Below are 24,000 nucleotides of genomic sequence, written 5' to 3'. Positions count from 1 at the left end.
TGTTCCACAATGGCATAAACAACTTGTCTGGGAGGTAAACCTTTCAATTTGTCTTTCATAGAATCCCGGGTGCTCTTCATTGTTCTCTTGAAGGAACGTGATCCAACCCCTTTACTGTTTCCGTGACTTTTGACTTTAACGACCTGTTCGCCATCCCCAAATATGTACTGCACTATGATCAGGGATTGAGGCATCGTAGACGCTGCCAGTCTTGCACTTATCAGCGACTTTCGCAGCGAAGGCAAGCTTTTGTTAGTGAAATACTGACGCTGCATGATGTCAGCACTTGATTAGCAGGACAATCTTCAGGGTCTTCGTGTTTGTGAAAGTTGCCATCTTGGTCTGTCGAGTAGTAAAACTTTGGGGAGCCCGTGCATTGCCAGGCACCCAGGTCATCGCATTTGACGTCTGCAACATCTAAGAGATTTGAGGTATCTACCAAAAAGACGGTATTTTTGGAAATGTTTGTTGGAATATGCGTGGAAATATACGTGCGGTCTACACACTGCTGCAGAAGAAGTTTAGCCGCTTCATCTGTGGATATTCCTTTTGTCATGCCCCACTTGTACACTGGCATTCGTTTGTCCCCTTCATAGAACCTGAGTTCGGCGATAGGTCCGAGAGGTAACTCGTCGCTGCTGTCATCATCACGTGCATGCTCAACAGCAACGTTACCTGAAGTTGAAAGATCAAGCGATAAACATTTAACTCAGTGTGTGTTAAAATTCATTGCTAACTAATCAGCTGTAATCAGTCTAAAAATAGCCTGGACTCCTCTATCTTCAATAGTTTCCAGTATTCTTGCGTAATGTATATCGCGGACGGCATGGTCATAGGCATGTATTGCAAGTTGTAATGAATATGGTAAGTAAAGTAATGCTTTCAACCATTATGCGGCGAAATCGCGCGGAACACCACCTAAGGCTAAGCCGACGAGGCCGTAGGCCGAGTTGGTTAAAATCAGGCGATATTGAGCAGGATAATGGTGTTATTATTCAACATATTGATGACAAAGCACAATTTGCTACATTTTTTGGAAAAAAAAAGCTGGAAGACTACCATTTTTCTCCGCGACACACAAACTTACGTAAATCGAAGGATATCTGTTGAGCAGGCGCGACAACTATTGCGCGCGCATTCACCACATTTGGACATTGTCACGATGTGTTCAATGATAAATATATATTAATATATTATATATATATATATATACATATATATATATAACGGCAGAAATATTTGTAAGCTTATGTTCTGTCATTTCTTCATTAGCGGTTACAAATAAAGTTAAAATAGGATCTAACAGTCATGAATAAACAGCACCCTGAATAAGTTACGCTATATCTATATCTCTCTCTCTCTCTCTCTCTCTCTCTCTCTCTATATATATATATATATATATATATATATGTTTATTTGGGATGTGCAGCGTCAGAGTTTCTCTCATATAGTCTTCATACACAAAGAAAATCAGCCTGTATCCTTCGAGGATCCTTCCTTGTCATCCGGTAAGTTGTTCACGGTCGTGTATCAGTAACTTGATCCTTAGTTGGGTTTCGAGAGGAGTTCTAGGCTTTCCACATTGTCAACTTGAAAGGCAATTTCCCGGGAGTCCCTCGCCATAATCACGAAAATCACTTATTCCATTGCTGGATTGCCAGCATGGTTGCCCTGGTGGTGTAGTGGGTATCACACACGACTAGTAAGGGGGGAACGTGGGTTGTGCTGTGATTGGTTCACTCAATCTCGGTTATCAGCTCATATACCTTAGTTTGGCCTTATATGGCAATTGATTGCGCAAAGCGGTGCAATTTTTTTTCCTTGTTTTCGCTCGTATTTCGTACTTCCAAGCTATTGGAGTTTAATGAATTTAATAAAACAATTATGACATTCGCGCTTGTTGGAGAAGAGACTGGTTGTAGCCAAGTTGGCGCTACGCCTTTGGCTATTTACCATCTACTATCCAACGCGTGCTCATGGAATAATTGTTAAATACCCTTGAGCGAGATTTGAAGCCACGCCCCCTATTGCTAGTCGGGCATGATAACCACTATACATATATTTATTCAAGGGTCGACTTATGACGAAGTTGCCACATTAGGTGCCCATTTCTATTTGTGTGAATAGGTGAGATAAGATACTTAGTAAGCATACCTTGGGAAGTATTTCCGCAAAACTGATCCACATTGTCATCGCCTACTGCGTTTAGTGACAGGCGAGTTTTATCTTTCTCCTTTTATTAAGATGGATAATAAGAAAAATTAGAATTAAATAAACAGTCAAATACGTGATTGCATTATCAGTAAAAACTGCTGACTAAGGTAGACTACTCATAAGGTATTCATGGCAAAAGGACTTGAATGCAACAATTTTAAATGCAAACGTTTTCACAAAATTATAAGAAAAAACCTTATTTGTTGTTGTGATATTTATAAACGGGTCGGCGCCGGTAAAAAAAAATGGAAAATAACCAACTTAAATGGCACAACCACGATTTAGGATTATTTAGTGCTCGCCTGAGGGACGCTGTCTACCCTTGTTTTCAGGCTCCCACACCTCCGCCCCCGCCACCAATGCATATAAGTGACACTCACGTCTTCTCCAGGCCTCTTAACAAAGATATCAAGACTTACATTTTGCAGTGGTTCCCCCTCGCTTGAAACCACAATCGGGTGTGGATCGCCCTCCATCTCTAGATAAAGAGATACAATTTGTGAAAACTGATTCCCAAACGAACTTGTTTATTTTTTTTATCGAGCAGTTGTTTGTCACTGTTCACTCTTGATACAAACAGCCTTTTAATTACTATTACTGCACTTCACTTCACTACAGCTGCTAAATTCTCTTGGCTAATTTCAGGTCAGTTCAGTTCTTTCATTTAGCCAGAAAAACGAGATAGAAATTAAATAAAGCGAAGGTAACCCATTTCACTCAGGTGTTACGTTCTCTCCCAGAAATACACATTGGTCATGGATATTTATAGGTACGTAACAAAACGTGTACAGTACAAATCTTGTTAAGACGGTGTTAAGAACTCGTTTGAAGTTAGTAGAAACATCAGATGAAAATCAAGGTCATAATAAAATCTTACCTTCTACGGGTGCCACTTGGACTTTCTGTTGAGAAACATGAGGCGGTTGACTGTTGTTGAGAAGACGGAGAATTTCCGCCGCTGTGGGTCGTGACCTTGGATCAAATCGTGCACATGATTTGAACACATTTTCAAGTTGCGACCATTGCGTTTTCCGAATAGAGTCGTACTTGTCGTCGTGGGTAGGTAATTGCTTTCGTCTCAATAAACCGTTTATGGCCTTTTCGGAGAACGGAATCCCAGCTCGTTCAAATTCAGCCCTGTACGGGTTAGAGACATTTGGATTGGTCAGTGAGAAAATGAGAATTCCCAAAGACCAAATATCGGCCTTCTCAATATCTTCCTGGTTCGCGATTTTCAATTCTTCCAGTTGTAGCTCTGGCGCCATGTAAACAGGGGTACCACGACACGTGGATTCGGTTTTCGTTTCCAGAATGGAGCAGGTCTGTATGTCCAGTGACCTGCTAAGACCAAAGTCTGCGAGTTTACAGACAATAGGGCATTTGGCATACGATGTTTCAAGGTCATCTTTGTCGTAGTGTTGGTTGCAAACCAAAGTATTGCCTGGTTTTAGGTCTCTGTGGGCAATGCCGTTTCTGTGTTGGAAATCTAGTCCAGTGACCACGTCTATTGTGCACACCGATAACACATCGGCGAACGAGGAAAAATCAAATTCAGCGTCTACAAAATGCACGAAATCTTGAAGTGTGGTCACCTTTTTTTCTACGCCAAAATGACCGAAGTCGAAGCACGAATACTCCATCATTATGGCATAGGGCTCGTGACAAAACCTCAGGAACCCGGAGATATTTCTGTGGCCTTTGACACTATGGAGGATACCGGCTTCCTTCTCGAAGCGTCGCTTTGAATCGGCGGATTCACCTTTTAACTTCTTGACACAAACATGACGCTGCATCTCTCCTAATGTGAAGTCAGCCAAATAGACGGTCCCAAATGTCCCGCTTCCAAGCTCTTCTCTAATTTTTACAGAGCTCCATGAGAACTCTGGAAACTCAAATCCACGTCGCCGTTTTCTGGTCAGAGATGGAAGTTTAAAAGAAGCCGCCATCTCCTTCCTCGCACATTAACCTATCTTCTCCCGCGCAAATTTAAAAGATGCAAATTTATTTTCTACAGAGGTCTACAATGCATTTTTAAAATTACGGTCTTTTGGCAGCCTGGTTGTTTGTATGTCACGTACACTTTTCGTTGATGCATGTTTGCCCTAGTAAAATGACCTATTCCCGTTAAACGTTGGAAATCGGTCTTAACCAGCTCCTGTGTATTGAGATGTTGATAATTAAAAAAAAAAAAAAAAACGCGCCGAATGCATTGTAATGTTAAATATAAGTGCGCGTAATTTTGTTTTTGAACACGAGAGAATGCCGAAAATGCCAGGAATACTTACTCGCTGTACGCGAGTGCTTCTCGTATTTCTCAATTATTCGTAAACATTTCCAAATGCTAATATTACTCAACATCAAACAATCTTTTAGAGAAATTATTTGAATGTGAAGCGGTACAATGCTATCATTTTTACAAAAAATGATAAACCTCCTTTTACAAATCCGTGTTTTACAAATCCGTGTTTTACAAATCTGCGTTTTACAAATCCGTGTTTTACAAATCCGTGTTTTACAAATCCGTGTTTTACAAATGCGCGTTTTACAAATCCGTGTTTTACAAATGCGCGTTTTACAAATCCGTGTTTTACAAATCCGTGTTTTACAAATCCAGGTTTTACAAATCCGTGTTTTACAAATCCAGTCCGTGTTTTACAAATCCAATCCAGTCCGTGTTTTACAATATGCCGTTGGAAAACAGAGAAAGAAGGGTTCTGGTTTTGGCTAAAACAGTAAAAATCATGGAGCGTACGTACAAAAGTTATTTAAAATGGAGAATTTATTCAGGGTATTGCACAATTGTTTTTTCTGTTTATTTTCGATGTTTGTTTGTGATAATACTTAACTGCTAAGTATTATCATAAGCAAACATCGTAAACAAAAAAAAAACAATTGTGCAAAGTGATACTTGGGACTCATTAATGGACCAGTTTTGTATGCTGGAATTTGGAAGAGCCAGCTCGAGTGGTGTAAACAAAGACTGTAGAAACGTGAGCGGAAATTCAAGGAATATACCGAACTTTGGATTTTTTTTTTCAGTGTCTTAAAAAGCTTCAATTCTGTCGGCGCTTGGCAAGTTATTTGAAAATATTCTTAATTATAGAATACAGGATTTTAAAAGAAATTTAATCGACCAGCTTTTTTCAGCTAGACCGCCCACAGGTACCCCAAGCTCGATATATGAGCAGTTCTTTTGCATTGTTACGTGACTCGAGCGATTTGCACATTTATAAGGATTTGTATGGGGAAAATAACGATTGTTTCTGTGACCTATGAAAATGTAACGATTTAAATAAAAATCGTCTTACCTTACTTTAGTTGAGTGTTTTTTCCCACCTGTGTGGTCTTTGAGCCGATTTACGGTCATTCCTGTTAGTTTTTGAGAAACCGGTTTGCACCCTCTATATATACTAAACAAAGTTGGGTACTCTCACGAAGCAGTCGATCCGATCCGCCGAAGGAAAACGGCCGTAAATTCTCTCCAGCAACTCCAGTCGCCTCGAAATTCCGGGTAGAGAACGGACGATAGTTCATTGTTCCTTCCGTGGTCTTTGCTTGGCGTCGAATCTTCACAGAGGCCGAATAAAACGTCGGCAATCTCTGAAAACTTTCTCGTTTAAGCCATCGACAGAGGCTTTGTTCAACGATCAAAAGTTAGCTTATTGACCCGGCCAGAGACTTCCACTCCGGGTGGGAGACAGTCCTTTGCTCCCATCAAAAATAACTTCCTTGAAATCCTACAGCAAAAGTCTTTCTTTAGTTTCACAGAGTATTGAGAACTGCAGGGTACGAGGGTATTGATTTTTGATGGGAGCAAATGACTGTCTCCCACCCGGAGTGGAAGTCTCTGGCCGGGTCGCTAAGCTAACTTTTGGATCGTTGGGTAATGCGAAGTTTGAACAAAGTACCTTGTATATAGTATACCTTGTATATAGTATATACAGAGGGAGCAAACCGGTTTCTCAAAAACTAACAGGAATGGGCGTAAGTCGGCTCAAAGACCACACAGGAGGCAAAAAACACTCAACTTAAGTAAGGTAAGACGATTTTTATTTAAATCGTTACATTTTCATGGGTCACAGATTGAAACAATCGTTATTTTCCCCATACAAATCCTTATAAATATGCAAATCGCTCGAGTCACGTAACAATGCAAAGGTCATCATATAAAGAGCTGCTCATATATCGAGCTTGGGGTACCTGTGGACCGCCAGACGTTCTGAGAACGAAGTTTGACGTAATTCCGCAAAATATAATGCTTTCCGTTGAAGTTTGTCAACGGACATCAAAAGCAGTTTATATCATGAAATTTCAGGGAGAGCTAGCTTGATACCTCTAAAAGACTTGCATGACAAGCGATTCCACTAGATTTTAAAAACAGCGCTTCTTTTGAAAGTTATTGTAAGAGTAACGACAAATTGAGTATTTTAGGCGTAAAAACGTCTCTCTCGAATAATTTAAAATCGGCTTTTAATGATTTTCTTCAAACTTCGTCAAACGTTAGACAAACACCTCAGGATTAGTACCCTGCGTATGATTTCAAAAGTTTAGATCGAATAAAGCGTAAAATTGCTGCTAATCAAAGCCCTGACGTCACTGTTTCGTTGCCATGGTAACCTAGAACGCCATATCAACTAAATTTTTACAAACTTCAAACTTTCTCTAGTACGTGGTTAAAGGTTCAAAGCTGTAGGTGCTTGCATATAAGAACTGTGGCCGTCTATAGTGGCCCATTATTATCATAGAAAAACTAACTGGAAATGCCTGTTTTATTTAAGAAAATTGAAACATATCTTAAAAAAGACCAAAATAAATAAATAAATATACATAAATATAAAAACACACAAAAAATTAATTAAAACAGGAGCCCATCACCCGGAGCATGCAACTTATCTATTCTCGTGAAACGGTGTTTTCACAAGTAAGGTTATTTTTAGATTGAATTTCCCGCTAATGAGACTCCCACAGGAGCCCGATGACCAATTACAAGAAATTAAGCTGACGTCATAGGGTCACCAAACCGGAACTGCCTTTGTTTTTTGACCTAATTCGCGGGAAGGGCTAGTCTAAAAATAAACCTACTTGTGAAAACGCCGTTTCACAGACGCTGTATGGAAGTTGCACGCTCCAGATCGGCTCCTGATTAAAATAAAAATTGAAAGATGGAAATTAAAGATTAAATTTGAATTAATAAAATGAAAATGTAAATAAATTTCAACCAAAAAAAGAAAATTTAAATTAAAAAAATAATAATAGTAAAAAAAATTGAAATCGAAAAAAATAGTTGAAAAAAAACAACATATTAAAATCCCTTAGAAGAAATGAAACTCGATTTTTATTTTGCTATGATACCGCTGGGCCAAACTGAAAGCACTATAAATTTCTTTTCTCAAAATGAAATGTCGTTAAGTGACCCATCGTTATCATAGCCTGCGACACGTACGGTCAGTGGAGAACCACTCGTTACCAGCGCCTCTATCTTTCTTCTCTCAAAATTATGGCGGCTCGCACTTGCTCAGACTGTGAGAATGACCAGCAACTAAAGAGCGATCTTGAGCGCTATGTGTTAGCAAATTATTCGAGACGAGATACTAGATTCTGCTAGTCGCGACTACCCTGAATATAAATGGAGTCTACCCACACTCAGTAGGAGATTGAAATTTTTCGGCATTAAATACCTTCGTTTATGAAACGAGTGTAGATGTCAAAAAGGCTATACAGGAAGAAATGGAAGGCCCAGGGCAGTACCTTGGATATCGAGCTATGCAGAGAAAAGTTCGAGAGCAGCATAAATTGGCTGTTCCTCGTAATCTCGTCTATGATGTTATGAGTATGGTAGACCCCGAAGGAATGACGAGGCGAGGGAATGTTGGTCAAAAGAAACGGCAAAGGGGGCGACAGGAACGTTTACGTCACTGGTAACATTTTAGGAATTTGTAGGTTTTAATAAACAATAAATTTATGGGCACATGACATGTCTTCTTTTTGTCCCTTGTTATTGTATTGATCAGTAGCACTCATTCCCAGTCATCCTTCATCTTTCAAAGTAACCAGTCCCCATACTTCTCCACATTATTGCCTCGGCGGTCTATAGAAGAAGTTGAGGTGCAGTCCATTTTATTATTTTATTTTTTGCTCTTGCCCTTAAAGCGAGGATCCGGTCGCTTCCTTTTCGCCTTCATTTCCTCTTGTAAACGGTTCCATACACATTGCCTTTTATTCATCTCGATAAAAGGACTTTAGATGGGTATAATGTATGAGGCAGGTATGAGGAAAGCACTAGGTGGCAGCTCACACACGCGAGGAACCATCCAGGCCAGGTACAGTGCTTGTTGCCGTTTTGAGATGACTCCGCTGATGTAACGTGTCGCAGGCTATGATAACGATGGGTCACTTTACGACATTTCATTTAGAGAAAAGAAATTTATTGTGATTTCGGTTCGGCCCAGCGTTATCATAGCAAAATAAAAATCAATTTGCATTACTACTAAGGGATTTTAATATGTTGTTTTTTTTAACTATTTTTTCGATTTCATTTTTTTTTTACTATTATCACTGGGTTGCCTATGGCAAACCCAGTCGAGGTCTGCGTTTTGTTTGTTTGTTTGTTTTCTTTCTATTCTTTTTTTTAGTTTTTTTCTTTTCCGTGTCGGTAAAAGTCTTGCCTGTCACTCCCCTGGTAAGTGGTGTCTGTGCATAGAGCCTTCTGCCCGTTTTTTCTCAGGATCGAGAGGGTAGTGGAACTGCGTATATTTCTCTGGTGGATACAGTAGAATCATTAACTTTGCCTGCAATGGCGTCGAGCGTCATGTCACGTGAAGGGCGTTTTAGTGGATGCTTAAAGAAAATATGCCCTTATGGAGCTCAATAATGGAAAGTCAGTTGCATAAACTAGGCAGGAATCTCAAAAGTGACGAGTACTGGCCTTCGACAACAATCTATCGCCCGTCGAGACGAAATCAAAGTGAGCTGTATTTAATGAATGAAGGGGTAGTTTCTAAAGAAACTGTGGTGCTGCGTCGGTGGGGAAGTAGTATACAAAAATTTGGTTTTACCAACGGAGTTGATAATGTAAATTGGCCACCGTACAGAGATTCTAAAAGCTGACGTTTCGAGCGTTAGCCCTTCGTCAGAGCGAATCGAGGGATTATGGGTTACGTGTAGTTTTTATAGTAGAGTAGGAGCTACGCTATTGGTGGTAACATGGCAACGTGAAAAATAGGAATATATTAGTTAAATGAAAAGCGTTCGTTAATACCGTGAGGATTAAGGGTGCCGATTTGAAAGATGAAATTTTGTTCCAGATTCTTGCGGCTTTCCGTCGTACCTAGATGTAGGGAAAGGCCGCAGATAGCCATGTGTTTTTTGGAGTGGTTAGGCAGATTAAAATGGCGAGCGACTGGCTTGGATGCGACGAGTACTGGACTTCGACAACAATCTATCGCCCGTCGAGACGAAATCAAAGTGAGCTGTATTTACCTGAAGTACATGGTAATTTGACACAATTGAGTTTCTTGTCTTCACGCACGCAATGAAATAGGAAGAGGTTTTCGCCTCTAAGAGCAAATGTGTTGTTTGTTTCAATAAATTTTTCGCTGGAAAAGGATTCTGTGGTATTTTCTGCTTTTGTGAATTATAATATCATGTCGTGTATTGAATTTTCGAGCTTAAGGTTGAAATGTGATATGGGAGAAGTTTTTTAGTATTGCTCTGTAAGCTGGAAGGGTTCACAGGCCTGTTGCAAGCGTGCTTTAGTTTCAACAAAATGAGCCCCAAAATCAGTGAAGAATTGTGACGCAGTTGAATAATAAAGTAGCTGCTATTTCCAAAATGATGGAATTACCTGGTGATAAATAACGTCGTACGCGTCTTGGAGAGTAAATTTTGACTTTGCATAAACAAGACTTGGGCGATTGTGATCTTTGTTTTGACTTCGCTCATTTCATTCCCAAACTTTATAACACTTGACAGAAAAAGAAACTTACAAAAACCCGGTATCTTGCCATCATTTGACACAGATACTTCACTGTTTGACGAGTAAACATGCTGCGGTAACCTCATCACGGCACCCGCCGAATTCCGGCGACGTCACTTTCGATTTTGCAATTTACTTGACCGTAGCAAAAATCTCCCAAAATGTTTGTCGCTGATCGTAACTTTTTATATTTTATATTCACGGTTCAAGATTAATGTTGTTTTCATGTCATAAACTTCCTTCTGCTCTTTCTAAAAACTGTGTATCAATAGTTATTTGCTTTTTCATCAATATTTGTTTTGTATAAAGCAAGCTAACAGAATCTGAACCTTGCTGAGTTCGCATTTGTTAGCGTTAATATTTTCGGTCAGATGCTTCTGTTTTTTATGAGGGGTTTATTGTTTTGGTCTCCCATCTTAACACTAACCCCGCTGAATAGGGCTTTTAAGCCCTATTCAGTGAAGTTTAGTATTACAAAGCTGTCAGATGCTCAGAGGGTACACTTGTGGTGAAAAGAAGTTGTGAGGGAACTTGAAAATTATCAACATGTCAGCTCAGAAGCCAATGTTTCTCGCTTCTCTTTTATTTGTTATTCTTCAGAGACTGGAATGCTGTATTTCAATACCACACAATTCAGTGCCTTCTGATTTTCTGTGACACGTACCACAGGCAACCCAGTGTATGCTTCACGGAAGCATCTCGTTATTTGTTTATTTATTTTGGTCTTTTAAAGATATGTTTCAATTTTCTTAAATAAAACAGGCATTTCCAGTTAGTTTTTCTTTGATAATAATGGGCTACCATAGCCGTCTAAAGTCTAATGATATAAGCTCAATTTATTGTAGGAAGCCTCCTTAAGGCTCGTTTACACAGAGCGATTTTATCGTGCGACAAGAGCTGCGATCGAAAGGCGATTTTACGGCGACAGCAGATCGCGCGTGTGAACAGCCGGCGATTTCACTGGTGATTTGTAGCGCGACAGATCGCAGCCTTGTCGCCGCAAATTCGAACATGCTCGAAATTTAGTGCAACTTTGCTGCAATTCTGTCGCAGCTCTTCTCGCGCGATAAAATCGCTCTGTGTAAACGAGCCTTTACGAAGACGATAGCATTGCATTCCTCTCCAAGGGCCTCTTTACACGAGCCCGGGTCAGTTCAGCGTCGAATATTACGTTTACATGAGCCCGGGCTGGGTGAGGGTTGGGTCATTCTCGGCTGACTCGGGTCAGTTCCCTTTCGCTGGGTTGAAAGGGCTGGTGACTACTTGTCAGTGAGGAAAATAGCGGACGAACCGTGCAATCATAACAATCATCAATTTGTGTGAACGTTATCAGTCATTTTGGTACAGGCTGCGCATGGGCGAGAACGCTGAACCGCAAAAAAAGTGTTGTTCAAGCAATCTCGGGTCAGATACGCCAGTGTTTACATGAAGAAATTGAAGAAATTTCAACCCTTCTAGCCGGGTCAACCCGAGCCTTGAGAAGGGTTACCCGGCAAGGGGGGCTGACCCGGTTTGACTACTGTTTTCATGTAAACTCTTACAAACATTTGACTGCAAAAGGGTTACCTGCCGCGGTGATTCAACCCGGGGTAAAAAGCAACCCGGGCTCGTGTAAAGAGGCCCCAAGTAAACGATCACAATCGTACATGGCTAGCTCAATTCCTAGATCCGGGTGGAGTAGACAGAAAAATTTCTGCAAGACAGATATGCTTGAATTGTTTTCTTCTGACAGTCGCGCAATTCGGAATATCCTTTAGCTTCAGCCATCACTTATGTTGAAAGTTACGCTTCACTGCGTATGGCAAATCTTGATTGACAACTTTATCCCCTGGGATCCACAAGGACTACCCTGATTAGTCTAGCTCAGCGACCCGCTTTTGGGTGCTAAAATTGGCGCCACTCATCGTGCTAATCAAGTTTGAAAAGTCCTTCGTTCTGCGCGTTGTCTACATGAGACGAAGGACTTTTCGAAAGACTTATGTTTCCCTATCCGAATTTAAATCTGCCTCGAATAAGTCAAGATTATTCCTATCAATGCACATGTTAAAACGATCTGTAATAGATATACTCTCTTATGAAATTTATTCATGATAAAAGCGGGCACAAGACGCTCATGGCCATCATTTGTAACAAAGATTATCACTCTAGTGGATGCCGTGTACAGTACCGAGTGCACACGGCCTCACGGAGTTCTGTTGGCGCATCGATTAAAGCTTGGTTTTCACATGATCTGCAACGGTCTGCGACACAGTCGTGATAATAGGGAAAGTTGAATCTAGTTCTACTTTCCCGACCGTAATGATTACTACGACCGTGTCGCAGACCGTTTTAGATCATACGGAAGCCAGGCCTAAGCCTTGCTTTTCCCATGAGTCAAAGGCTAAGAAAACGATTCACGCTGACGCTGAATTTGAGAGGATTACCTATGATACTCGCCAAATGACTTACAAGCCTTCATTAAGTTAACCGAAAAATCATAACTACTGAATTGGAGCAACACGGACGTACACTTACTTGTTCATCGCAGCCCCCTCAGTATTCAACTCGAGTCTTAAGGCACAATGTTTACACGTAAATGGTACTTTTTTAGTGGATCGAATTTTCCCTTTCAGCTCACTTTCTCAATTGGACCAAAATTCCAAAGGATCCGACTTTTGGAGCTGCTGGCGAAGAAGTTACACTAGAATGGAAATATGTTATGAATCTAAAGGCCAACGAGAGCTTCGACTTCTTCGAAATAAGGAAGGGTATTACTATTATACTAACACATAAAAAAGATAACGAAACAGTGATTTACCCACAATTTAAAGGGAGAGTTGCATTAGCGAAGAACGCAAATCCGGAGCTGTTACTGATTAAAGCTAAAGAGAGCGATGAAGGAATATACTGTTGCGGTGTTTTCACAAGGGATCGTCATATAACGGGTCGTGATGAACAAAGATGTATAACGTTGAAAATTTTAGGTAAGCCTTTTTTTCGTTGTCTGCCCTCTTGGCTTGTGCTTTTCTGTCTTTTTCTAGTCTTCCAAGTAAACTACTTTGCATCTGGGATGCATTACCTGTCTGATTTACATTTTGGACTTCATAACATTAGGCGTCGGTTGTCCAAAAGGTGGATAACGGCATCCAGCGGATAAACACTAGCAAAAGCATGCAATTGAGTTATCCAGTGGATAGCGCTATACACTCTTCGAACAACTGGGGCCTGATCTTTTAGGACGTTTGCACAGAACATTCACAAGATACATCTGATTTTAGTAGACAGGCTTAAGGAAACCTGTACCTCTCAGTATAAAAAATCTATCAACAATCCCCTCGTTAAACGGTTAAGTAAACATCGCTCTTGCTCAATTGTAGTGAGTTGTCAGCAAGGCGGGGGGACAAACTACCCTGAAAAAAAACTTGAAAGAAACTTCCGGTTGTCAAAAGATCAACTGATCAAATTTTTACTGGGTTGCCTATGGGCAAACCCAGTCGAGGTCTGCGTTTAGTTTGTTTGTTTTCTTTTTTTTTTTTTTTTTGTTTTTTTTGTTTTTTTTTTCCGTGTCGGTAAAAGTCTTGCCTGTCACTCCCCTGGTAAGTGGTGTCTTTGTGTATAGAGCCTTCTGCGCGTATTTTCTTAGGATCGAGAGGGTAGTGGAACTGCGTAGATTTCTCTGGTGGACACAGTAGAATCATTAACTTAGCCTGCAATGGCGTCGAAAGTCATGCAACGCGAATGGCGTTTTAGTGGATCCTTAAACAAAATATACCCTTATGGAGCTCAATAATGGAAAGTCACTTGGATAAACTAGGCATGAACCTCAAAAGCGACGAGTACTGGACTTCGACAACAATCTATCGCCCGTCGAAACGAGATCAAAGTGAGCAGTATTTACCTGAAGTACATGGTAATTTGACACAATTGAGTTTCTTGTCTTCACGCACGCAATCAAATAGGAAGAGGTTTTCGCCTCTAAGAGCAAATGTGTTGTTTGTTTCAATAAAATTTTCGCTGGAAAAGGATTCTGTGGTATTTTCTGCCTTTGTGAATTATAATATCATGTTGTGTATTGAATTTTCGAGCTTAGGGTTGAAATGTGATATGGGAGAAGTAGTTTTTTAGTATTGCTCTGTAAGCAGGAAGGTTTCACAGGCCTGTTGGAAGCGTGCTTGAGTTTCAACAAAATGAGCTCCAAAATCAGTGAAAACTTGTGACGCAGATGAATAATAAAATAGCTGCTATTTCCAAAATGATGGAATTACCTGGTGATAAATAACGTCGTACGCGTCTTGGAGAGAAAAATTTGGGGTCCATTTGCATAAACAAGAGTTGGGCGATTGTGATCTTTGTTTTGACTTCGCTCATTTCATTGTCAAACTTTATAACACTTGACAGAAAAAGAAACTTACAAAAACCCGGTATCTTGCCATCATTTGACACAGATGCTTCACTGTTTGGGGAGTAAACATGCCGCGGTAACTTAATCACGGCGCCCGCTGAATTCCGGCCATGTCACTTTCGATTTTGCAATTTACTTGAACGTAGCAAAAATCTCCAAAAATGTTTGTCGCTGATCGTAACTTTTTATATTCTATATTCACGGTTCAAAATTAATGTTGTTTTCATGTCGTAAATATTTTATTCTCGATCGACCGTCCGGGAAACTTCCCTCTGCTCTTTCTGCCATCTGTGTATCAATACTTATTTGCTTTTTCATCAATATTTGTTTTGAATAAAGCAAGTTAACAGCATCTGTACCTTGCTGAGTTCGCATTTGTTAGCGTTAATAGGATTTTCGGTCAGATGTTTCTGTTTTTTTATGAGGGGTTTATTGTTTTGGTCTCCCATCGTAACACTAACCCCGCGAAACAGGGCTTGACTTCAGTGAACAAAAATTTGGTTTATCAACGGAGTTGATAATGTAAATTGACCACCGTACAGAGATTCTAAAAGCTGACGTTTCGAGCGTTAGCCCCTCGTCAGAGCGAATCGAGGGATTATGGGTTACGTGTAGTTTTTATAGTAGAGAAGGAGCTACGCTATTGGTGGTAACATGGCAACGTGAAAAATAGGAATATATTAGTTAAATGAAAAGCGTTCGTTAATACCGTGAGGATTAAGGGTGCCGATTTGAAACATGAATTTTTTGTTCCAGATTCTTGCGGCTTTCCGTCGTACCTAGATGTAGGGAAAGGCCGCAGATAGCCATGTGTTTTTTGGAGTGGTTAGGCAGATTAAAATGGCGAGCGACTGGCTTAGATGCATCCTTGTCATTCTTCTCAACATCGCGAAGGTGTTCGCGGAATCGGTCACCTAGTCGTCTACCTGTCTCACCAATGTATAATTTATTGCATAACGTACAGGTTATGCAATAAATGACATTTGCGGAGGTACATGTGAAACGATCGGTGATCTTAACAGATCGCTTAGGTCCCGATATCTTGCTAGTGTTAACAATGAAAAGACAAGTTTTGCATCGTGAGCGCGCGCATTTGAAAGTGCCGGGTTGCTCGTTGGTTTTGAGCGCGCTTCTAACTAAAAAGTTGCCTACGTTTTTGTCGCGTTTGAATGAAATAAGTGGAGGTTGCGAAAAGATTCTACCAGTCTCGGGATCATTTTGGAGTTATTAAGAATGATACTTTTGACCGCGTGATTATGAGGATGGAAAGTGAGGGTGAATGGAATTCTGTCATTCTTATCTTTCTGTGACGTTTGTAGTGACGACTGTCGATCAAATTGTTGGGCGCGATGATGGCCCGCTTTGACCACAGAGACAGGATAGCCACGTTTTTCGAAGAACTGGCACATCTCCTCTGATTTGCTGGAAAAATCGGAGTCATCACTACATAGACGTCGAAGTCTAAGAAATTGAGAATAAGGAATGGAGTTCTTGACATGTGATGGATGTGACGATGAATACAACAAATAACTGTGTGAATCAGTAGGTTTGTAGTGCACACTAGTACATAGCACGTTGCCTCTAATAGAAACTTTGATATCTAGGAAAGCCAATGAAGTTTCCGAAATTTCCCAGGTATATTTAAGAGCCGGATGAAAAGAGTTGACGGAGGTTATAAATTGATCGAGTTCTTCTCTGCTGGATGAAATAGCGCCGATGCAGTCGTCGATGTAGCGGCCGTAGAGTTCAGGTTTGGGGCCGTTGTACTGATTAAAAAATTGGTGTTCAACATAGCCTACAAAAAGATCGGCATAGCTAGGTCCCATTCTTGTGCCCATCGCTACACCATTAATTTGTTTGTAATAGTTGCCGGCGAATGAAAAACAGTTAAGCGTTAAAACTAGTTCGGCAAGGCGGAGGAGCGTTTCCGAGCTAGGTTCTTTGACAGTGCGTTGATCGAAAAAGTGTTTAAGTGCTTGAAGACCTTCGCTGTTAGGAATGACTGTGTATAGAGATGTAATGTCCATGGTGAAAATAAGTTTGTCTTGGCCGGAGAAATTGAAATCGCGGAAAATTTGTAGTGCGTGTGTACTGTCTTTAATGTATGATGGCAAAGATTTGACGATAGGCGTCATAATCCTGTCTAAGTAGCTAGAAATGAGTTCGGTGGGGCAACTACAGGCAGAAACGATAGGTCGACCTGGGTTGTTGGGTTTGTGAATTTTAGGCAAGAAGTAAATGCACGAAGTTCTAGGGGTGTTGATAATGAGATAAGTGGCAGTGTCCGGTAATTCTTGATTGACTATAAGATTTTGAATGGTGTCTTTGACAAGTTTTTGATTGTTGGAAGTGAGATCTTTAGGGATTTTGGCATAAAACGAGGTATCCGAAAGTTGCCGCAAAGCTTCTTTTTGGTAAAGGTCGGACCGCCAAACAACTACCGCGCCGCCTTTGTCGGCCGATTTGACAACTATGTCGTTGCGTTGACTAAGATTTTTAAGCGCCGCCCACTCTTCCGAGGAAAGGTTGGAAAATTTAGTGTTGCGATTGAATTTAAGTTTGTGAATGTCGTGACGGCATTTTTTGGTGAAAAAATCTAAAGAGGCAAATTGTCCCTCTGGGGGAGTCCATTTGGATTTGCGAACTAGAAGTGTTTCAAAAATATCTTTATTAGCAGTGTCGGAATCATCCTCTTTGTCGTGAAAAAAGGCTTTTAACTGAACGCGGCGAAGGAATTTTTCAACATCTTGCTTTATAGAAAATTCGTTGGTGCGTTTGGTAATAGGGACAAAATTTAGGCCCTTTCTGAGAACAGATTTCTCTGAGTCAGTAAGCGGAAGATTTTCTGGAATTGTAATAACGGTATTATGGCTATGCAATGTAGTGTCGTCGGTAATTTGCGGACCTATTAATTGTTGAAGTTTAAGAGTCTTGGTTTGGTGTAAATGGTCAAACAGTCCAGAATTAAGTTGTCGGATTTTAGCGCGAATCAATTGTACTAAAATTGCTGGACAGATTTTGAAAAGTTCGGAGCGGCAAAATCTTCCGCTTACTGACTCAGAGAAATCTGTTCTCAGTAAGGGCCTAAATTTTGTCCCTATTACCAAACGCACCAACGAATTTTCTATTAAGCAAGATGTTGAAAAATTCCTTCGCCGCGTTCAGTTAAAAGCCTTTTTTCACGACAAAGAGGATGATTCGGACACTTCTAATAAAGATATTTTTGAAACACTTCTAGTTCGCAAATCCAAATGGACTCCCCCAGAGGGACAATTTGCCTCTTTAGATTTTTTCACCAAAAAATGCCGTCACGACATTCACAAACTTAAATTCAATCGCAACACTAAATTTTCCAACCTTTCCTCGGAAGAGTGGGCGGCGCTTAAAAATCTTAGTGAACGCAACGACATAGTTGTCAAATCGGCCGACAAAGGCGGCGCGGTAGTTGTTTGGCGGTCCGACCTTTACCAAAAAGAAGCTTTGCGGCAACTTTCGGATACCTCGTTTTATGCCAAAATCCCTAAAGATCACACTTCCAAAAATCAAAAACTTGTCAAAGACACCATTCAAAATCTTATAGTTAATCAAGAATTACCGGACACTGCCACTAATCTCATCATCAACACCCCTAGAACTTCGTGCATTTACTTCTTGCCTAAAATTCACAAACCCAACAACCCAGGTCGCCCTATCGTGTCTGCCATTAGTTGCCCCACCGAACTCATTTCTAGCTACTTAGAAAGGATTATGACGCATATAGTAATATCTTTGAAATCATACATTAAAGACAGTATACACGCACTACAAATTTTCCGCTATTTCAATTTCTACGGCCAAGACAAACTTATTTTCACCATGGACATTACATCTCTATACACAGTCATTCCTAATAGCGAAGGTCTTCAAGCACTTAAACACTTTTTCGATCAACGCACTGTCAAAGAACCTAGCTCGGAAACGCTCCTCCGCCTTGCCGAACTAGTTTTAACGCTTAATTGTTTTTCATTCGCCGGCAACTATTACAAACAAATTAATGGTGTAGCGATGGGCACAAGAATGGGACCTAGCTATGCCAATCTTTTTGTAGGCTATGTTGAACACCAATTTTTTAATCAGTACAACGGCCCCAAACCTGAACTCTACGGCCGTTACATCGACGACTGCATCGGCGCTATTTCATCCAGCAGAGAAGAACTCGATCAATTTATAACCTCCGTCAACTCTTTTCATCCGGCTCTTAAATATACCTGGGAAATTTCGGAAACTTCATTGGCTTTTCTAGATATCAAAGTTTCTATTAGAGGCAACGTGCTATGTACTAGTGTGCACTACAAACCTACTGATTCACACAGTTATTTGTTGTATTCATCGTCACATCCATCACATGTCAAGAACTCCATTCCTTATTCTCAATTTCTTAGACTTCGACATCTATGTAGTGATGACTCCGATTTTTCCAGCAAATCAGAGGAGATGTGCCAGTTCTTCGAAAAACGTGGCTATCCTGTCTCTGTGGTCAAAGCGGGCCATCATCGCGCCCAACAATTTGATCGACAGTCGTCACTACAAACGTCACAGAAAGATAAGAATGACAGAATTCCATTCACCCTCACTTTCCATCCTCATAATCAAGCAGTCAAAAGCATCATTCTTAGTAATTTTAAATTACTCCAAAATGATCCCGAGACTGGTAGAATCTTTTCGCAACCTCCACTTATTTCATTCAAACGCGACAAAAACGTAGGCAACTTTTTAGTTAGAAGCGCGCTCAAAACCAACGAGCAACCCGGCACTTTCAAATGTGCGCGCTCACGATGCAAAACTTGTCTTTTCATTGTTAACACTAGCAAGATATCGGGACCTAAGCGATTTGTTAAGATCACCGATCGTTTCACATGTACCTCCGCAAATGTCATTTATTGCATAACCTGTACGTTATGCAATAAATTATACATTGGTGAGACAGGTAGACGACTAGGTGACCGATTCCGCGAACACCTTCGCGATGTTGAGAAGAATGACAAGGATGCATCTAAGCCAGTCGCTCGCCATTTTAATCTGCCTAACCACTCCAAAAAACACATGGCTATCTGCGGCCTTTCCCTACATCTAGGTACGACGGAAAGCCGCAAGAATCTGGAACAAAAATTCATCTTTCAAATCGGCACCCTTAATCCTCACGGTATTAACGAACGCTTTTCATTTAACTAATATATTCCTACTTTTCACGTTGCCATGTTACCACCAATAGCGTAGCTCCTTCTCTACTATAAAAACTACACGTAACCCATAATCCCTCGATTCGCTCTGACGAAGGGCTAACGCTTAAAACGTCAGCTTTTAGAATCTCTGTACGGTGGTCGATTTACATTATCAACTCCGTTGATAAACCAAATTTTTGTATACTACTTCCCCACCGACGCAGCACCACAGTTTCTTTAGAAACTACCCCTTCATTCTCTGACTTCAGTGAAGTTTAGTATTACAAAGCTGTCAGATGTTCAGAGGGCACACTTGTGGTGAAAAGAAGTTGTGAGGGAACTTGAAAATTATCAACATGTCAGCCCAGAAGCCAATGTTTCTCGCTTGTCTTTTATTTGTTATTCTTCAGAGACTGGAATGCTGTATTTCAATACCACACAATTCAGTGCCTTCTGATTTTCTGTAGCACGAACCACAGGCAACCCAGTGTATGCTTCACAGAAGCATCTCGTTTCTATAACGAGAAGTTAAGACATGCTTTAAGTCATTTCGCCAGTAGTTACTAAACAACATTATTTTCACCAATGCTTATAAGTGCATATTGGTTTTATTAAAAATGACAAGTGCCATTTCGGAAACAAGATCACCTAACTGTTACACTTTTCTATCCTTGTCCTATCATGAAATTGTTTTGATAAGATTTGATTACGGCAAAACCTTCGTTATCGGAATTGGCCTTCATGTTAAGGTCAAACTTAAACCAGACAGAAAAATGCTTGGCTGTAAAAAAATAAAAGGGAGCCCTTTGTATAACACATATATGATTAACATCTGCATGTAATCAAGTATTTCCATTGGTGTACAGTTTTATGTTTACTAGACAAACAAATTCCACACTTTCTATCCGTAACAGTAAAAAACATTGGTCTCATTGTCTTAATTGAAAAAGGAGATCGAGTAACATCCAGCTCTTTGTGCAGCCATTCGTAATTCTGAATGGGAACTCATGAACCTGCCACTTTGCTGCACTTATGAAATATGTTAAGTTACCTAGCTTGATTAGCTTAATGGTTCGTTATTCTGCAGTGCAACTTAACCCCCAACTTCTACTTAACTCACAGGCGGTCCAGACACAGGGGGTAAAACAATTATAAGGATTTGTATGGGAATCTCGATGACAAACTGAAAAAGATATTTGCACGCAAAAGGTCTCAATAAAAAAGCCGTACTTTATTGTTGTGGTGACGTTCTCGCTTCTTGTGTGGGTATTTGCCGGACAGAATGCGATTTAAGCGACCTCTCAACTTCCCAGTGACAATCGACCGGGAAGTTGAGAAGTCACTTAAATCGTATTCAATCAGGCAAATAACCACACAAGAAGCGAGAAAGTCACCACGACAATAAAGTACGGATTTTTTATTGAGAACTTTTGCGTGTAAATATCTTTATCAGTTTGTTATCAAGATTCCCATACAAATCCTTATAATATTTTTACCCTCCGAGTCTGGACCGCCTGTGCTTAACTACAGTGGTGTGCAATTTGCACCTGAAAATCGCTTGTCACCACAGTTTTTGTTCAGTTGAAATATGGCGTTCCATCTCCGCCAAAAATCGAAGTTGTAACGCAACATCCAACTTTACACATCGACATCGCACTATGACAACATTAAAGTTCATGTCAGGGGCACCCAACGAATCTGTTCCTCACATTATCTGTTCCCCAGAGGAATCTTGCTGGCTGGCAAAAATGCAGGTGTTTCGATGAGCTGACCGGGAAATTTATTAGTGATATAGGTTTTCTCTGGGAATTACCGACTTTTTCTAGCATTTCAACCCGAGCTGGCTGTAGAAGACTGAGGCCCCTTCCCTCTCCCAGACGACGGCTGGACAGAGTGATTGCGCTTGCGGAAAAAGACTGTTTTGTCCCGGTCTTGTCGCTTTTGTGAGGTCGTTTTGGATCGTGCGCGGAATTCCTGGCTGGGAAATAAATTTGATCAGCTGGCTGGGAAACCAACCAATTTTATCTAGGTGGCTGGGAAATTCTTGTGTGTCTTGCTGGGAAAAAGGAACAGATAATGTTTTCCCAGCAACACTGAAAAACACCTGAAAATGCCTTAACATTTATTTTCATTAACTGGTTACGGTTACGGTTATACCAAGTTTTTAGGTCAACTTTACATTTCACGTCGTCAATACAAAGTTCGTTAGTTTAGACTTCGTACTCATATACATCGACTTCTGATATATAATCAAAATTTTCAACAGCGCGTGTGAACCTACGACTTTAACATAGACTACAATAATCTGTAACGCAATGTCGGAGTTCAACATTGTAGCGCCATGTTCGTTGTTACTTCCCAAAGCAGTTCTTACCGTGAGCCCAAATCCGACAATAATTATGGCAGGTCAAAAATTGACGTCATTGAAGATAATGCCTCGCTCGCGTGCAAACAAGATGGCGGATTTAGGGAGTGCACTAGAAATGGTGAATGATTTAGTTGCAGGACTGGATAGACTATCAGATGCATCGGATATTGGGGTGGTAGTCTTGAGGCTTGATTTTTTACATAGAATGTTGGTTAGCTTGGACGTCGATCAGGACTCCCTTGTACGTGGTCTGGTTTCTGTTGCCTTTGTCATGATTTTTCTCTCTTGAGTACATATTTGAATGGACGCCTCTTTTAGGCGGTTCCTGTAATGAGGCTTTACATTTGAATCCCTATATGCTGTGTGAAACGTTTTCTTCCAAGAAAATAGTTGGTCTCGAAAATAATGTTTGTAGTTTCTTGAGGTTGATTTTCTCAGCAGTAATGTGAATCTCACGCTTATCGGTCGAGCCTAGAATTAAAATTCTAGGCTCGACCGATATGTTTATCGGCGGTAGAAGCAAGTGATCTTAAGGTTTTACAGGTTTGACCCGGGCCCTGGTTCATTTTGTTTTTAAACGCCTGTTACATTGTGCCCTGTATCAGTGAGATAGCTGGCTTTTCGTAGGCTTTTTTTACCCTTTTTTCTGCGTTTCTTAGCAGATCATTATGCTTTTTGGAGGCGTTGTTTTCTTAAATTGTTTCACTCGTTCTTCTGTCTTCTCCAGCGTGTTTTGGTTTGTGGCCATGGTCAGCAACTATCTTCCTTGACTTTGAACTGCTGGAGTTGATTCGTTCTCGTCGATGCTCTTTTGATATTTGACACTAGCGTTAAAGCAAACATATCACTCTGCTCTTTTAAAACAGCACACAGAAAGGAAAATACTGGTTTCAAGCCTTCTAAAGAAGCACAACATCAAGCTACGTTCATATGGATGGAAAACACATAAACTTCATTGGGTAGAATTTTAATAGCCAATCAGAACTTAGCGAGTTCGATCCTTCCATCGAGTACAAATAGAGACAAACGCACATGGTTTTGCAGACAAAGCTCTTCACCTTAAATCAAGCTATCGGCAACTGATGAGATCCATATGATAGGATCGAAACCACGGTCTTGCCTGACCAAATGATATGTCAGAGAACCTCCAAGTAGAGTCGGGTTATCTAAATGCCTGGAAAAAGGAGCGACTTAAAGACATCGACATCAAATATCAAAAGAGCACCGACGCGAACGAATCAACTCCAGCAGTTCAAAGTCAAGGAAGATAGTTACTGCCCATGGCAACAAACCAACACACGCTGGAGAAGTCAGAAGAACGAGACAGTGAAACAATTGAAGAAAACAACCCCTCCAAAGAGCATAACGATCTGCTAAGAAACGCAGAAAAAAGGCAAAAAAAGCCTATAAAAAGCCAGCTATCTCACTGATACAGGGCACAATGTAACAGGCGTTCATAAACAAAATGAACCCGGGCCCGGGTCAAACCTTTAAAACCTGAAGATCACTTGCTTCTACCGCCGATAAACATATCGGTCGAGCCTAGAATTAAATTGGCGCAAAAGCGTGAGGCCATAAGGTCACATTCACATTACTTCTGAGAAAAGCAACACCAAGAAACTAAAAACATTATTTTCAAGACCATGTATTTTCTTGGAAGAAAAAATATCACACAGCAGTATAGAGATTCAATAGGATAAAAACCACTGCTGATAAGTGAATCCGACAGGAACCGCCTAAAAGAGGCATCCATTCAAATATGTACTCAAGAGAGCAAAATTATGACAAAGGTAACAGAAACCAGACCACGTACAAGGGAGTCGTGTAGGCCTGTCAACCCTTTTTAACACGGTCTGCTACC

The 24,000-nt window shown here is 40.6% G+C and overlaps 1 protein-coding gene across 1 annotated transcript in view; it reads left to right on the top strand.

Annotated features, from left to right (window-relative positions):
* LOC138056339 (limbic system-associated membrane protein-like) overlaps positions 1-24,000 on the top strand; it is a 39,881-nt gene that overhangs the window by 13,595 nt on the left and 2,286 nt on the right. The window contains exon 2 of the mRNA XM_068902118.1: positions 12,802-13,152. Coding sequence (XP_068758219.1) covers positions 12,802-13,152 — 351 coding nt within the window. The remainder of the gene's footprint in view (positions 1-12,801; positions 13,153-24,000) is intronic.

The sequence above is a fragment of the Montipora capricornis genome, chromosome 7 (assembly GCF_036669925.1).
Source record: "Montipora capricornis isolate CH-2021 chromosome 7, ASM3666992v2, whole genome shotgun sequence".
Taxonomy (NCBI): Eukaryota; Metazoa; Cnidaria; class Anthozoa; order Scleractinia; family Acroporidae; genus Montipora; species Montipora capricornis.
Note: the sequence above shows the minus strand (reverse complement) of the source record. Positions and strands in the feature narration are given on the sequence as shown.